This window comes from Anas platyrhynchos, chromosome 5, assembly GCF_047663525.1.
Source record: "Anas platyrhynchos isolate ZD024472 breed Pekin duck chromosome 5, IASCAAS_PekinDuck_T2T, whole genome shotgun sequence".
NCBI classification, from domain to species: Eukaryota; Metazoa; Chordata; class Aves; order Anseriformes; family Anatidae; genus Anas; species Anas platyrhynchos.
In genome coordinates this window covers 28,609,523-28,627,287 of record NC_092591.1, presented here as the reverse complement: position 1 = coordinate 28,627,287, position 17,765 = coordinate 28,609,523, and the positions used below count along the sequence as shown (strand labels likewise).

General features: G+C 38.4%; 1 protein-coding gene across 9 annotated transcripts in view; it reads right to left on the bottom strand.

Annotated features, from left to right (window-relative positions):
- KCNQ1 (potassium voltage-gated channel subfamily Q member 1) overlaps positions 1–17,765 on the bottom strand; it is a 408,405-nt gene that overhangs the window by 281,195 nt on the left and 109,445 nt on the right. For all 9 annotated transcript variants that reach the window (XM_072038533.1, XM_027458507.3, XM_072038534.1 and 6 more), the window contains exon 2: positions 15,988–16,078. In XM_072038533.1, coding sequence (XP_071894634.1) covers positions 15,988–16,078 — 91 coding nt within the window. The remainder of the gene's footprint in view (positions 1–15,987; positions 16,079–17,765) is intronic.

Genomic DNA, 17,765 nt, shown 5'->3' with positions numbered 1-17,765 from the left:
TGACCAAATCATAGACCATGGCTCTAAGTTTTCTTTTTCAATATTTCACTCTCAAATCCTACTTGCCAGTACTGGGCCTTTTAAAATCAAGTATTGGGAACTCTGTATGTTAAGACAGAATCCCCGATGTGCTCATCAAATGGCTGTCACTTTTCACAGATTCAAGTAATAGGGCTGCCTGAGCCACTGCCTCACATTGAGTCGTACATGCCACGATCCAACATCTTCGTCTAGAAAAACCAAGCTTAACAGGATTGGGAATGTACACAATTTAACTGGTAACACAGAGCAGGGGCACCCAGGGCAAAAGGCAGGGCATGGAAAGAAGCAGGCAGGCTCTATCACCTCACTTCCAAGTAAAGCAGCAACACTCATGTAAATACTGTGCAATACGAACTATCGCGGTGTAAACGCAGCATCCTATAGTTCCCTCATTCAGTAGTACGTAGCTCCCATTCTGAACACCTGAAAAAACTCAGGGAGAGAGATTCTGATTTTTAGGCATTAAGTTTTGTGGCACAATGTATATTCAAAAAGCTGTTACTGTTAGCTTGTCACTTTTTGTGCCAATCTACCAAGTGGTTGGTATCAAGAAAGCCATTGCTTTGAATTTTTGCCTTAAGAAAGCTGCTGAACATGTTTGTGCAATGGCAAAGGTCGCTCTCTGTTTAAAATCAGGGGTCATGCCTTTGCAAGAATGAGACATTGTTCTAAATCACAATCACTGTGGACCCTCCAAGTGGAAAAGAATAGGTAGGCAACACGTCAGTGTCTCACAACCACGAAGAGAGAACAAACCTCAGTATGATGCTTGGAGCTGCACACACCACACCACTTAATGCTTTCCTCCAGTAGGTTGCAATGCGCAGCTGCTCACGGTGGCATAAACACTGCTGAGCTGAAATCACTATCCAAGCCACGTTCAACGTACATACGAGAGGTTAGACAACAGCATCGTTTCTCTCAAGTCTGCTCCTTAAATTGATGGCTTGATTATGTAACTAAATGATGTATTTATTGCAAGACATGTGTTTTTACATGCACTTACTAGAAGACATGCACATTACACTACTTTAATCCTTGATTAATCCTACCAATTTCTAAAACACGAGATACGTAGCTTATAAAATCCACCTGTTTTGATTCATCAAACGCCATGCACTACAGCAAGCTAGAAATAAAAGGTGCTATTTAAAATGTTCCATAACAGTACATTTGTCAGCGATACTTGATCAAAGCATTTGCTTTGACTGTGCCCTATTTGTTTAACTACTACCGCTGCTGCTTATTTTAGTCTATACTAAAGAGTTCTGAAGATCATAAGCTGGGCAGATGCCAGAAGAATGTAGCTTTTAAACACCACCTTATATTCAAAGAGTGAAATCAAGCTCTAAGAACATAAGTAAGCAAAATTCCATCATGTACACAAACTTTTCCTATGAGTTTTTTTTTTTTTTTTTTTTTTTAAAGATTCAGTGGATAAAACAGGATTTAAGTAGTTTTCCTCATAAATATTTCAGAATACAGTAAAGAAATTCATGCATGCCTGCGTTGGTATTGCAAGAGTTATTTAATCACATTTAAGAGTTCTACTTTATTATTTTGATAACCAGAAAATTAAACATTTCACATCAGACTAGACTTTACTGACTTGTGTGGCTGTGTTTTGAGGTCAAATCCATTGGGAGTTATTTTTACCTCTGGTGTGTTTATCTGTTTATCCCATTCTTATACCTCTTTGTGTTCTCTGACTTTATTGCATAACTAATAATTAATTGTAATCGTTTTTCATTTGGTTATGGTCATTGATTTTGACCCACTGCTTAGAACAATATCGTATTACTTGCAGTCTCAATGGTTCTTCACTGTCCTTTCTCAGCTGAGAGGTACGCTAACACAGAAGGCTGCAGAACAAGAATTACATGTGATTTAACAAAGCACACACGCAGACTGTTCTGTGCTCACGTAACTGAAGGACAAAGATTAACATTAACTGCAAATCACCAGGTAATAGGAAAAATCTTTTACATGTGTATTGTGTAGAAAGATGCCAGTGTATTTCTTTGCTCTGAATTGTCAGTAATGCTGCTTTGAACCAGACAGCAGGGATACATCTTGAAACCCAAAATTTCACAGAAGGCAACAATTTGATTTCAAATGTGCTAATTATATGTATACACACACACACACACATATATAGGGAGAATGCCAAACCTGAATTTTAAATCCTCTGTGTGTATGAATAGGGAATTAACATCTGAAGTTCATCACTTTAAATTACAAACGAAGACTTTGTATATAATAGAGTTTAACAATAGCACCACAGCCATCGATGTCTTGGACTTACAAATATACTTTTGGTTATGGTCCATGTATAGTCATGGTGTAGCTGGAAGGGAGGGAGAGAAGATCAAAGTGAAATGTAGCTGAAAATGCCACTTTTCATCTGTATTCAAGGACTGTCATGTTTTACACGGTTTTCATTGCAAATAATAAATGTCTGACAGTTGAATACATTTTACCAGGTGAATACAGATTTCACAGTGCAGAGACCACTGAATGTTTCAAACCTTTGAAATGTTTCAAACCTTAGAAAGGTGCTCCACATTTCACTTGGTGACAAATGTGCAGGAGACTTCTGGGGTGGCTTCCAGCCTGCAGTCACAGCTACCTGTTCACACTCCTGAGGGTATTTCTCAAAATTCCCGTTTGACATCAACCCTAACAGCAGCACTAGAGGAAAGGAAATTAAAGCAAATATGACCCATGACTCATGAAAGCAGCCACTGAAATCAAGATTTTCACGTAGCTGTTCCAGATCATCCCACTACCAGTGTCTCTCTCCTCTGCGCTCCTATTAATATAACGTTTTGTACAACCCCAGCTTCACACAGAAGAGGACTCCAGGCATTCCAGGAGTCAAAAGCAAATGCACAAATATTTTTGTTTCTTCTAGACAAAAACAAATCTCCTCAAACCAGACTGCTAAGAGCAAAGGCCTTTGCAAACATAATAAATGCCTTCAGCTACTTAAAATACAATGTTTATTTTTACTTCAAAGTTTTTTCTAGACTAAATTACCTTAGAGCAGAAAGTACAAGCAAAATAGTTTGGTCTTTTTTTTTTTCCCTTTTCTTTCCCAGCTTCTTAAAATATGCTGCTTGGTCTAGACCTACGCTTCACAGGCTAACATAAATAAGTGCATCTTTCATAAAATTTATTCCACAAACAGGAGCTAGACCACTGGATAGATACAGCAGCTATATTTTAAACATTTTGGCATCCTTTCTCACCACTGTTTCCGTTTCCCTGAACCTTCCTTTTGATCTGGCCCCACCTCAGGAGTCAGTCATCTTCCCTTGGGGGCAAATGCACCAGCACAGCTCAGCACAGCCAGATGTTTTGAGGGAAATTTCATTCCCTCCCTGCTACTTGCTCAAGAGACTAAAGAGGTACTGCTCCAGGCTGGCTCTGTCAAGTTTTCTGACTTGGGAATTAATACCAAAAAAGCTAATTCACAGAAGAACACAGAAGGAAAGCATATGAGAAAAAACACCCTATTTGTTAGACAGCTCAGACCTCTGGCATTACTCTTAGGAGGTACTTTGCTACCTACAAAGAAGAGATTTGAGGAAGAGTATCCCTCAGTCTAGTTCCTTCTCTGCTTTTTCTCTTCAATGTTTATGTCACTGCATTATGTTTGGGATCAAAGCACTGAGGTGCCCTCAATCACAACCAACTCCCAAGCAGCACACATAGCTCATCAAATAGCAGTGATCACAGAAGCACATCCTGAGAAGCTTTCAGAGTGGAAATTTGTGAAATTCTCTCTTGCTCAAGGACAGACTTGCCTGCTTTCCTCCAAGACCTTCCCCAGTTAGGAAAGCACTTAGAGGCACGTTCCCAGAAAAGCCCGTCTGCCATAAAAGTACTAGAGGAGGCGGCCAGCAGGCTGCAAATTTTAAGTTCATTTTAGTATGTTACAGATCTTTTTTTAAGAGCTGTACTTGTCAGGAAGTTTGAGAAGCCACCTACAGACTTAGGTTTGTTCTTAATCTTTCCTGCAATTATATCTCACCGTTCTACAGAAACATTAGCCTCTGTTTTGTAACTCGTGAGAGGAGACCTAAGCACACTGTTTTAGAATTAGCCCCTGAAATCAATTATGTTGATCTCTGAGACATGCTCAAGCATAATCCCACAACCTTCTGCTTTATTATGCGTTTTCTAGCTTTTGAAGAAGAGAATGAATTCAGCAGTCTAGTGCGATTTAACAAGTGATACAGTCAAAAAAAAATTCTCTTGGGAAAAGGCCTGTCTGGTGACATCAACAGCACTAGTGACCAACCCCTAGGGAAGTGGGACAGTCATACACAGATGGGAAATAGCTGGGAAGAAACTACATGGAAGCACTGAAACATTAGACCCTACCTAGTGGCTGAAAACTCAAGTGCGAGGTCCAGATGCTAAAGTCTGAATGTGTTAGCATCACTGTTAGGGAACTGATACTAAGTGACAGATAGATTATATTACATAAAGTTCAATTTCTGGCCGCTCACAATGGCTCCTAATTCAAACAAAGACCTGACAAGCTACCGACAATAAATAAATCTGAGTAAAATGCACATTGCTTTGAAACTTTAGCCTTACACACTTTATAGTATACTACATTACAGTATACTCATTTGTAAAAAAGGACTGCTTGATTTTTACTTAATAATACTTTACCAAAGCAACTAAAAATTATTGATTTCCTGTGATATGAACTGAGATGACGAAAAAACTAAGAGATTATAAATAAAAAGCCTTCTTTGTTCTGTATATCACTTCTGCTGTGCTGGTTAGTCAGATGCCTTTGTTTCTCCTTCTAGTCCCATGGCACATGAATGCTATCTTACTGGGAAATAAAACAAAATGAAAAGACAAACAAAAATTTCCAAGATTTTACTATTTGTTTTCAGCCTTATATCCAAGACTAAGAGTAAAGAAGAAAACCAGTAGCATTTTTAAAGAATGTCCCACACCAGTTTAATTTTCATTTTTTGTTTTAAAAAGTACACAATACTTATGGTTCTGAAGCCTCTTGGGATAGAGGCCGGGATTAGTATTTATATAAAAGTGATTAAAAGACATTTTAATTCAAAAAAGCTGACATGCTTCATTAGCAGCCTTTTCCATGCTGACTTTGTTCCAACTTTTAATCAACAATATCTACATGCAGCTCTGGACCCAACAAATGTTTCTGCATTGGCCTGGAGCCACAGAATGCTGTAGGTTGTGGGCAGCCCAGCTCAAGGAAGCCAGAGAACAAAAGGATGTTCCCTGCCACCATGGCAGAGGCACACTAGAGCGGTCTCTGTCTTGCTGTAGATGGCAGGCAAGGGTCACAATGTAAGTAGAAAGTCAAAGCAAGGCACGTGCAACTCTGAAAGAAGAGAAGCTCCCAAAGTTTTGACTTCGGCTTTTTGCATGTTTGAATTCCCCATGTTTCGTGAACTGCTTCAGTTGGTAATGATTTAAGTCCAGGTAGGAGAAGGAATGACAGAAAATGTAATTCCATGATGAGTGACAGCTGCAATTCACTCAGGAATTGCAATGTTCAAGAAGTCACTGTTTCAATAGGTGACAGAACAGAAATGTCAAGAAATATCTGATCATGTACTTCTTTCCTAAACCAAGACACCTCACAGTTCTTCTGCTGCATCTCGCACCTTTGCACAGAGCTTTTGCTGATTCCCCATCATTTTGCTCCAGCTCTCTAAAGCAATTAGTTTTTGTAAGGGAAAAGGTCTAGCTCAATGTCTCTGTTCAGCATTAAGAAAAAACCCACCTCCTTTAAATGTTAAGAAAAGTATACCTATGAGCAAGTTTGTCAATGAGCCCAAAATACAATACCTTACCCTATGCGTTACAAACACTATTCTCATCATTCCAAATGAATGCTAGTTTCAGATACAAAATCAGAATAGATTAGCAATTTAGATATGGATCAAAGAGTTGTAAGATATCTATGAAGATAAGATTTGGTTTTAGAAAGAGAAACATCTCTCCACATAATCTATGAAACAAATGAACTGTCTGGAACAGTCCCATGTGTCTGAACACTTAGGAACTGGAGTGCAGTCGCTCTCCAAGAAAAGGAATCAGCCCTTGAAACAGCTCTCCTAATGTACTACTTGAAAACAATTTTCCAGCACTTTAACATGGAGTTTCCTAGTTTTACAAATACCACTACCAAAACAAGAAAACGGGTCTTTGCTTACAAACTGTTACTCATTTTGATTACAGCCACAAACCTTGTTCTGCTTTCAGGGCCTGTAAGACCCTAGATCTATTCTCCATACCTTACCACAATATCACAAATGCACTTACAAGCATGTATCAGTAGAGAGTTTGACCCTGGCTTCAGCACAGACAGTATACTGCCCTAATTTTCTTGTATTTTTTCCTTGAGGATGAGATAGCACTTCTGGCTTGGAGCCTGGTGTATGGAAAGAATTTTTTCTTTACATCCCTTTTAATTCTGCTTTAGAAAAGCATACGGCTTACCAGTTAAATATTTAAATGTTTTACTAATGAGCTGTATCAAAACATTCAAAAGTTTTTAAGTATGAAAAGACACCTCGTAATATCTGAAAATTGCAGTAGGATCCAAGTAGCTTTTAATTTGTGTGTGCTAGGAATTTATAAGGCAAGTTGTCATCTCAGGACTAGTCTACACACATATTCAACACTGGTATTCTTGTACAAATGCATGTTCTTTTCAGCTTCTTTTGCCTTTATCAAAATAGCTGTAATAATACCAACCCAAATGTTCTTGTTATTGTATTAATAATAATGATGACATAATAGTACAATTATACCCCATGGGACTAGGCTATATTGACGCATGCAACCACGTGCTCTTAATCACTTAAAAGGCAGTAACAGAGATTGAAGATATTACCACACCCAGCTCCTCATTAGCGCACCTCTCATCTTGGAGATTGCCACCCACAAAGCTGAACCAGTTGTGGAAGTGCTCACTTGCCTTCTTCAATGTGACTAAATTGGTTTTAACCAGCTTTGGTGTTAAACAAAACTTTCTGGGTCAACTATACACTGCAGCACGATGAACACGAAAGAAGTACAATCCATTTCTAGGCAGAGCAAAACCCCACAGTGGGGCAGCAGTGAAGAGCTAGCAGATGACTTCTTAAGTTCTTCCAAAGAGACACACTTCTGAAACCCTACCTACAGCCCTGTCTGTTCTAGCTGAGTTGGAACAAAACAGCTTTTGTTTGTAGACACAGCTGAGCTGCCAATTCAAGTTCAATAACTGGCTCTAGATTACAGTAGACGTGCCTAAACCTATAGGATAAAATTAATTTCAATCAAGTCTGTCACAATCAGCTGTCATGCTGATATCCTGCTACAAAACAGATGCAAAGCAGACATAAAACGCTACTTAACTATTTAGTCAAATCAATAAAAGAAAGGCACTAACAGACCTAAGTATGTGAAAACAGGGCCAAAATCTCAGCTGTCATATTAAAGAAGCTTTCGTAGTGACAGGTCCTAAACTAAGAAATGAGACAAGAAATTTAAAATGTCTTTTCTTCAGTGTTATGACTGCTGAGGCCCATCACAGAACCTGAACACTGGGAGCAGGCCCAAACTGGGACTCTGGTAAGTTTATTCTTTCTCTGCTTCAGTGCTTGGCTGTGCAAGAAGCTATTCATACTTCCTTCCGCTCACCTTTTCACCACTTTGTCTGTTTAGACTGCAAGGTCCATAAGGGTAGAAACTATCTTTTAGAGCGTGTGGGCGCTCTACTAGGTACTATACTTCATCCTACAGGCAGGGCCCTTTGAACGGACTGTAATGTAAACAACAATAATATCTTTTCTCAGAAGGACAGCACACAAGTCTGCTTGCAAATTTTGTCGCAGATAAAGTTTCCATCACGCTTTTAACTATCAAAAGCTAAGAAATCTTACACTGTAGTTCCACAAACACTTTAAGCCAGCACTGCTGCCAAAAGAAGCAAACTCATCAGGCCAAAAAAAAGGTTAGTTAGAACCCATACGGTCCTCCAAGGCAGCTTACAACATAGCTGCACAAATGCTTGTGTTGGCACAAGGAACGGAGCAGCAGAACCATTTCTTTGGGTGGCAAGTGCCAGCTTATGCAGGCTGAAACCCACTCTTGAATGTGCAGCCTGAATTCTCCAATGGTTTAATCTCACAGAGCCAAGCTATGGTGGAAAAACTACAGGTCACCAATTTTACTTGTAGACCTACTAACGCTCACCTCCCAAGAATGCTGCAAGGTTAAGTATGTTCATGTTTGTAAGGCATTACAGAAGTAAGATTGGTAAATATTTAATTTTCTCTCCTCCATTTTCCCTTGCCACTAAATATAACTCATTCTGAGCTTCATATACTAAATCAATGGCTTGGAACGGCTCCTAGAAGGTAGGTGTCAAACTCCTTGCCTGCAGGCCAGGTGGAGGCCACTCACCATACACATTGAATTATGATTTAAAACTGATCTGCAACATTACAACTGAAACAGCCTCCTTAATATGCTGTACCTGCTCTGCTGCAGGGAGCCATGGAATAGTCAGATTACCTCTAGAGCAGATGTCTTTTCTCAGCTTTACATGGGAAATAGCTGCAGAGGGATAAATGACAAGTAAATCAATTTATTTTGCAGGCATTCCAGGTGTAAACATATCCCGTCAAGCTGACAGAAACAACAATAAGTTTGTGAAAGGCACCTCAATAAGGATGTTAAAAGGATGTTGGAGGGGAAAGAAGTTAAACATGAATATATATGTGGAAAACATATGTGGAAACAAGGAATTAAACTAAAAGAAAAACACATAAGCAAAGGGCTGGAGCTCTTTTTCACTCCCCTTCCTGAGTTTCCTAGCTCAGAGCTACATTAAGAGATCATTTGTACTATTTCAGTGCTGCTGTATCTCTTACAAAAGGTGCTGCTGACATTTGCTACTCGAATGGTTAGTGCTGGGACCACAACTAAAAGAAACCACCAGAGCTACTGTGTATCCACAGCTGCCTCTAGCTTTTAGAACCAGTAACTTTTCTCAGTTAAATACTAATTAGGCCCACCTGAAAACTCAAATGCCACATGGATCCATGGACAGCTGCTAGACATTCTCTGTCTACTTCAGCACACATCAGACAGCCCCAATGTCATTAACATAAGGGAAACCATCAAAGTGAGGAAGTACATAGCTTGCTGTCACAGACTGGGTGTGAGAAAAGGCATTTTGTTTATTTTGTGAGTTCTTTGAAGTCCTGCTGTTTCCAAGAGCTAATAACAATTCCTGGCTTCCCATCACCTTGAAAACATGTTGATATTTGATGGGTTAGGTGGAAATACCTGATGCTAGCAATACACCAAGGTAGAGGTCCCTGAAATGAACATTTGGCATTGCTGGGCAGTGCAGAAGCTCTAGGACATCTGTCCTGGTGTTGGGTGCCTAGAAACTCTGCGCAAGACAAGCCTTGTAGAGCTGATGCTTCAGTCTGCATGATTTATTTATTTATTTTTTTACTATCAAAATGAAAGTAAATTAGATAAAAATAAATTTAAAACATTAAATGTGTGATAAACACCGCCTGCAGTTCCATAAATCAAACTCTTGTGCTTCCTAGGTTATCCTTAAATACAAGCAGATACTATTCGTGAAACCTTTCCTAATACGCCCTGATCCCATTAATATTTATGCACACAGGAAGCTCCGCTGAAGTCATTATGACTACTCATATACACAGAGTTAAACATACTGCATAATTGCAAGTCTTGAGCCATAAAAACTTCACTTATAAATGTAGGACCTAATTTGGTTGCCTATATCCATATACTTTAAAAAAACACAACAGCATAGAGTCCTGACCTTTTTTTTTTCCCCTCCTAAAAGCATGGAATAAACTCTCAGGTGGGTGGAGCTGCCAGATGCTCTACTCAATATGAATGCAATCCAGCCAGATATATTTTTCCTAGTTGTTGCTAAAAATAGAAGTATGTTTTGATGTTTTTCTAAGTATAGCTATATGAAGAAAAAATACAGAGATTCCTGTACCTTCGTGTTCCTTTTCTGTAGACAGAGTCATGTATTTGCCACTTCTTTCATGGCTGAGGCAAGTTTCTAATAGAACATCCATTTTGCCTTCTCCTTCCAGTACCAGTCAGTGGTCAACACAAGGATGTGCCTTCCTACTAAACTCACAAGTTGAGAACAAAGTTTTTAGAAAAGGAACTCACATAAGCTTGCTTTAGCAGCAGCTAAGAAAAAGAAAGTTATGAGGTAGTCCTGTTGCTTTTGCTTTTTTGAGCCAGTTAATTGAAACCACGTAATCCAACACTGCAAAATAAAATTCTTAATCCATTCCATTTGTTTAAGTTGTTTTCTCTCTTCCAGCTCTGGGAATCTCCTTTCTCACAAGACATTGGTACACACTGTTGTTCTGCACTACAGTTACACCACACCTGCAGAGTTTGTTCCAGTTTTGCCTACTGAGGACCACTTAAAGCAATTCAAGAGCCACCAGCCAGGGACAGCTGGCAAACTCAAACCTGCCTCAGTAGTCTATCATATGTAATCAATTGCTAATAGAACTTCAGACTCATCCCATTATTCACTAGCTAATTCCCCCAGGGAAAACAAGGCAGCAAGCTTTGACTTTGAATCACGAAGCTAGTTTTGCCTCTCTCCCTCCCTCCCAGCTTTCCCCTCCCTCTGCATCAGTTCACTGCACTGTTTCAGCTTTTCAGCTTGATATCCGTTATGTTATGTCAGCTGTTACATTACGCTTAAAACAATAGACTCCAGCTGGCTGAGGTCAGATGTGAAAACAAGGACCTAACAAAGCCATAGACCCTCCAGTTATACTGAAATTGAGATACACACTGAATGTAGCACTTAATGACAAACTACTTTCCAGACATTTGGGCAAGGCATAAAGGAAACACCTGTCACTGCAAACATTACACACTAATCCAGATAAATCCTAAATTTAAAAATCTTTCTTTTCACTGCTTGGCTCTACTATGCACCAGTATTTCATAGTTCTATTTTTTTCCCCAAGATGGAATTTGCATTCATCTGTTTGTTTACTAAACTATTAAGTAGCAAAAAACATGTATAAATTTGAGCAAAAAGTTTGTGTTTCTTCTAGAGTTACCAAGCAAACGTTCTGAGCTTGACGTGGATTTACACCCCAGAAAAGCTTCAACAAACTTTAACCCTGAAGTAGAAAGCTTGACAAAAGCAAGCAAAATTTAAAAGTTAATAAAACATGCATTTTTATTATTTTTTTTTTAGTGATTCTTAGACACTCATGCCTTTGAACAGATTTTATTGGAGTGTAGTTGTACTAAAAAATAAAGAAAACCTGGCCATACTACTTGTGAGAATAAACTCAAGCTCTTGAGGAACAGGTGAACTCTGGAACATGCATGTCCCTATCTTTCAACATACCACACACAATATAAAAGCAGTATTTTTTGAAGACTCTCAGGCTACTGCAATTTGTGTATGAAAAGCTAAGGAGGGTTACTCAGAGCAAAAGGATTATTTGGCACTGTGTTCATTTCAGATATTGGCCAATACCCTCATGCTGCCAGCAAGGGATATCACCATGTCGGATCATGTAGGCCACCAGGTAGCCAGCAGACAGCACCAATCCATCACCACTGGTTTATGCTGGCCTGCAATCTGTCACTAGCTCCCCAGCAAGCTTGAAGAAGGTCACACTTACCAGAGCCTGTGTTCAGAGACTGAGACCCAGTTAATGCTTGGTGCTTTGTAGTCACGTTATCCCAAAGTGTTAGGCAGAGAAATGTCAAATTTTGATTCCTTTGCTTACAGTGACTTAGTTGCAGGCTTTATTTTAAATGACTGTGTTCAGACACAGCACCAGCAAACTCCAGGTGCAGAAGGCCAAGAAAAGGTTTCTTGCTTGTTTGTTTTACATAGTTCTTACAACAGGCAGAAATGGAAGTAACCAATTCTCTGCATCCAAACCTATCTTTATCAAATCCAAGCCCCATTGTAGCAGACTAAAATTAGAATTCAAGCCTGGCACATTTTGAACCTGCTAGAAGAAATATATGCAAGATATATAGATGTGTTTTCTTCTCTATAAATCACTGATTATTTGTACCATAGAAATCTAAAAATAATTTTCAATGGTAACTATAGAGAGCCAAACAATTTTTTCCCCCACTGAAAAGGAAACACCTAAGATGATGGCAAAAGCCTATCTGGAAGCACATAAGCATACTGGAAATCTTTCGGTGTGCTTAGAAGTTCAGTATCTGTTTCTTTCTCCTTCGTGCAAATGTGTGTCCAATTCATTTCACTGAAAGCTTTAATTGTTCTCACATTTTCCTTACAGCCATCCGGATGATGAGAAATCAGGCCAAACAACATGAACTTTGTGGTTGTAGCCACAAAGTGGTGAGAGTTGTCTCTGGCGGCAACATTTACACAGCCCTTCTCTTCAACCTCTCTCTCCCCCAGGAGAATTATTTTTGTTTATTACTCGTATAAAATTCCCCAAACCCATGTGAAAAACCATCCTTTTATTAATAGTTCACTTCTTCCAAAAGGATATTTTTACCTACTTCAGGACATCATCCAATGTCTGAATTCAGCTACCCCAAATGGGGCACAGCATGGTCCAATGCTGCCCTCTACAGATCTTAAAGGAAAACTATACTTCCCCTCTACAATTGACTCACAGTACATCTAAAAGAAAAAAAAAAGCTCATCTTTCCTTTACTGGTCTTAGCATACTTTCCTTACATATTACCTCTTCATTCTTTCCTGACATTATTGTTCAACTGGTCAGTACTCAGCTACACCGAACAATAAGAAGGGGCTTGGCTTTATTTGTTTGCTTTTAAACCCATTTCATTAAATTGGTTCAGCTGCCACTAACAGACTATCTTCTTTCCACTTTACAAGCATCTGATTTGGATCCCTCAGACTTTTTCAGGATGGATGTAAAGCACAGCTTAAACTGAGAGCTTTCTCATCCAGAGCTGCTCTTCAGAGAGACTGCATCAGTCGGTAGATGCAGCCTGTAATGCCTATTACCTGGGCATCCTTTACAGGCATTACTTTCATTCAATTTTTCTAAATAATGAAAATAAGAACAACTATTAATGTCCAGATTACAAGCCTTGGCCTTCTCAAACCACAAAGATAATCAGAAGGTAAACGCTGGGACCATTTTGAACCATTTGTTCTTTGTGAAGACTACCTTCAGACTCAAAAGCTGTAAGTATGTTTCCCTTTCTTTCTCACGGGGTGCATAAAACACCAGCAAATCATATTCAAACAAAAGCTTATATTAAAGCAAGAAATAAAATATACATATATTGTAGGCCTCAGTTCTGTGCCACTCTCTCTCAGCTGTAGGAATTATTTCAAAGCTAATAAGACAAATATCAGCCACAAAAAATAATTGCTGTTTTTCTTTACCGAAGACCTTTTGAATGTTTAAAAACTGTTTAACCTCTTCATTAAGAAGTACTCTAAAGCAGAAAAGGAACTCAGAAAACAAAAAGCTGGAAAGAGCTTATACTTTCATCATAAAAACATACTGTTACTTTTTTTTTTTTTTGGTTGGAATCAATATTGAAATGAGATTCCTACAAGAAAATAGCTTTTTCAGGCACACTAAATATCCCTTGGTTCAGCAGAATATTTAATCCCCTTGGATCAGGCACTTGGATTTTCTTAGATCATGCTGAGATAACAGCATTCTGCTGTGTTCTGGCACCATAAAATCCTTGCTTATGAAAATAAAAGAAAAATATGGCCTCTCTGGGAACATACATCTCAGAATTACTTTTTTCCATAGTTTAAATATTGTAGTCTCAAAATCAATTTTTACAGAGATATACCACATTCTCTTTATGAGTCATGGCAAAAGCTCTCCCGCACCACTCTTTTAAATGGGCCAAGTGTACATATACCCTCCAAAATGATGATCCTTTCAGAGTCTTGGCTCAGACTCCAGCTCACGCTGGGCAAGTGCCAACGAGTAACTGTAGACAAACCCCTCCAACAGCACCATCTAGTGAAAAAAAGATAAAATAAACACATGCAAATTTAAACAGTTTTCACTGCATTCTGGAAGCTAACAAAAGGCCAATTCTCTCCTAATCTCCCATTACAACTGCATTTAGGTATAGCTTTCATCAAGGCTCTTTGCCCTGTGAAGTGTGGTGACAAGTAGAGAAAGATTCAACAGCTAATTGTAAGCTTTTTGTCTAAAATTGGAACACCAATGGGAACACCAACTTAACACTGGAAAAATAAACAAGGGTAAGTTTGCAGTTCTCTTATTGTTATGAAAAATAGATCCAATTTAAAATACTTAAAATTATTGGTAACATATCTTCAATTTCCTGCTTTGGTAGTGGGAGATGATATTGCAATATTTTAATAATAAACAGCTCCAGAACAAAAAAGAGCCAATATATACATATAATCTCGGCAACCCTTTTAGCCCTTGTTTTCATATAATTATAGTATCTTGTATGACTATGTCACTGAAGCACAAAAACCTTGAAATAAGAACGGTATAGGAAATTTTACTAGGTAGAAGCTAATAGAAACCAGATTCTGACGTTTTTTTGTTTTGCAAGGTGCCACAACTTCTTTGAAAGTCCCACCAAGACAGGATAGAGCAGAGAGCATGTTGGCCCATCTACTGCTTTGAATCAGTGGATCACTGGCAATCATCTTAAGTTTCTTGAAAATCACCACAGTTTAGGAAAAGAATATCTATATGTGCCAACACTAAATAAACATACAACAGCTGAATTTCCAAGAAACTATAACAGTAGGATTTCATCTTAAAAATTCACTGTAGTTTTTAAGTGATATAGAACAGGAACATTGATTCATACTCCTTAGAAAGTAAATATACATGTATATATATATATATATATATATACACACACACACACATATATATATATACACACACACACAGTACCTGCTATGAACACACAAAATGAGTTCTGTGATTTTGCTCATGAAATCATGTGAGAAGGCTATGTTGCCACTAGAAGTTATTTCACTCAACACAATGTTTCAACTAAAATATTATGATACATTACAAAGATGAGTGTCTCACTGAGATTTCATCACAGGTGAAATTAATCAGAGAAATTAGCAGAAGTATCCACAACTACCACTTAGGGTTAAAAAAAAGCCCTTTAAAAAGTACAAAAAGAAAATGGCATGCCACAGAACAAATAAGGTACTGGTTGAAGAAATACAAATACAAAGAAATCAAGGATTTATCAGGGGGACCTCACTTACCGCTGAGGTACAACAAATTGAACAATTTTTTGTGCTTAAAATCATGTCTGACAGATTTCAAAACTAAGGTTCTCAAATGAAGACTAAATTGGCAGCACAGAAATACTCTTGGAACATTTCTTGATACGTACCTGCTGCAGCACTGATGAAACAAAGAAAAGGTAACTAAGTTTTCTATACCGAAGAAAAAGGGTATTGGACAGGTAGAACAAGTTGTCTTAACTCCGAAGTCAATAAAAACATACCAGTTACGCATTTGTGAAAGAAAGCTGGATCAGAGTTTTGCTAAAAGTAAGGAATTGCAATTATTATTTTTCTCTCCGTATGTTCAGGTACCTAGTCTTTGGCATGGCTGAATGACGGATTACCCTGATCAGTACAAGAGATTCAAGCTTAATTAGAAAAGCCTTGTACGTTGGACACAATACAGACAACCTCAGTATAGACCATATATATGGTAAAAGTGGAGTTTTGTACTATTATGACCTTTTGGTGTTTCTGGGACTCATTGGGGGAAAAAACAAAACTTTATGGCAAGTAAACCATAAAAAACATTGCTTTTAATGTGTAAATTCTGATCTCCTGAAGAAATACAGCAATAACAAACATGCATCAGTCACGTTAATACATACCATCCAAAATAATGTCCCCGTAGCAAGAGCTGCATACTGTTCAATTGTCGAAAGCACACTGAAGATAAGGCATATCAGCACAATAAGGAAACTGTAAAAAAGAAATTTATATTTATATATATATATAAATAACAATAAATGTGTAATGAGTCTAATAAAAATCTAGAAGGACAAATATTTATTCTATCACTAATTATCTGTACACACAGAAGTAACATGGATATTACATTATCTTAAACACAGCTAGTAAACTGGGTGCTCCTGCTTCTCTTACATAACCTGTATCTCTTCAGACAGTTTTTGGGTTGAAAATTATCAAATTAAAACTGTACAACAGACTTATTTACCTACCTCTGAGACTTGTCCAACCCCAGATAACAGCATTCCTTGTCTGTGACTGTTTTAACAGCTTCTATGGCTGAATCACACACCTGCCCACCAATTGTTTCAAATATTTGCCTTTTGCTGTTGCAAATTCTATCAAACTGCAAAAACAAATCCCAGCTAAGCCAGAGCTTAATTCGCTCTGCCCACACTACCTTGTATAACAACCATTTCCCTAAAAGCCCCAGGTAAACAAAGTCTGATATTCAGCATTTGAAACATAACTTGGGGTTGATTCAAATTTTAAAATAAAATTTCAAAACAACCATCACAGAAAGAGAAAGGGAATAGGAAAGTTCATTCCCCTGCCCAAGCAACTCCTTCTGCACCAATCCTTTACATTTGACAGAAGCATGCTGCAAAAAAACATTAACTAAATTATCTGCCCCTTACAGGCCTCCGAAATGATTATCAGCTAGGTTTTATCTCAGCCAACCGACTCCCAAAAGAGAAATGACAATGAATAAATCTGAATACATGAGGTATATAACAAAACAGGACATCAGTAACTGAAAATTGTCATGGCTCAGCTGAAGTCATATGGAGCCTTAACCTTCTTTCACAGAAACAAGAATTTAATTGGGTGAACCTTTTGAAAGGCTAAGCATTCAAGAAAGCAAAAATGTGATATTATAATGTGACTGACATAAAATAGATTCTCCAATGCCTGCGTCAAAACGCAGCACACACAAGTGCAGTGTAGGCATATACAAAGGATATTGTGAACGCATATTAGTGTGCATGTTAAAAGTGTAACTAGGCCAATGCATTGTACCACAAGAGGGCACCAAAGCCAAGACTATATCTTCGTACTTCACTGCAACTACAGAGAATCTAGCAAGGACTAAGGGTGAAAGCCTGTGTATTTAATTAACAAGATAAACCGAAGGGGGAATTTTTTGCCCCTCCCCCCCTTTTTTTTTCCCCTTGTTGCTACTAAGCGAAACAAAGGCTGACAGCAGGACTCCACCAAGTCAGCATGCTATGTATTTTAAGGGGTTTCATTCACATGGATCTGTTTCAGTCTTCTTTCTTTCTTTCCTTTTTTTTTTTTTCCTCCTTTTTTCTCCAGAAAAACTCCTGAAATGTATTACTGTGCGCTTTCCAGGATGACAGCACAAGAGACCTTCACGCCAAATACTTGGGGTCAGATATCGCTTCTTTGGCATTAGGGAAGATGGCAACACATCTACTACCACCCCCAAAGAGAACTAGCAAACCAGTCTGGCCCATTCCTCATAGACTCTGTTCCATGGCTGGAAGAGTACAATGATGGAATCATCATCCAGACAGCACTCTACAGGCTCAAAACCCTGTAAAAAAATTGTTAACACCTTAATCTCTACAAACCCTGTGGATTAGCTCCCTATTCAGGATAGGTGTTACACTTAATA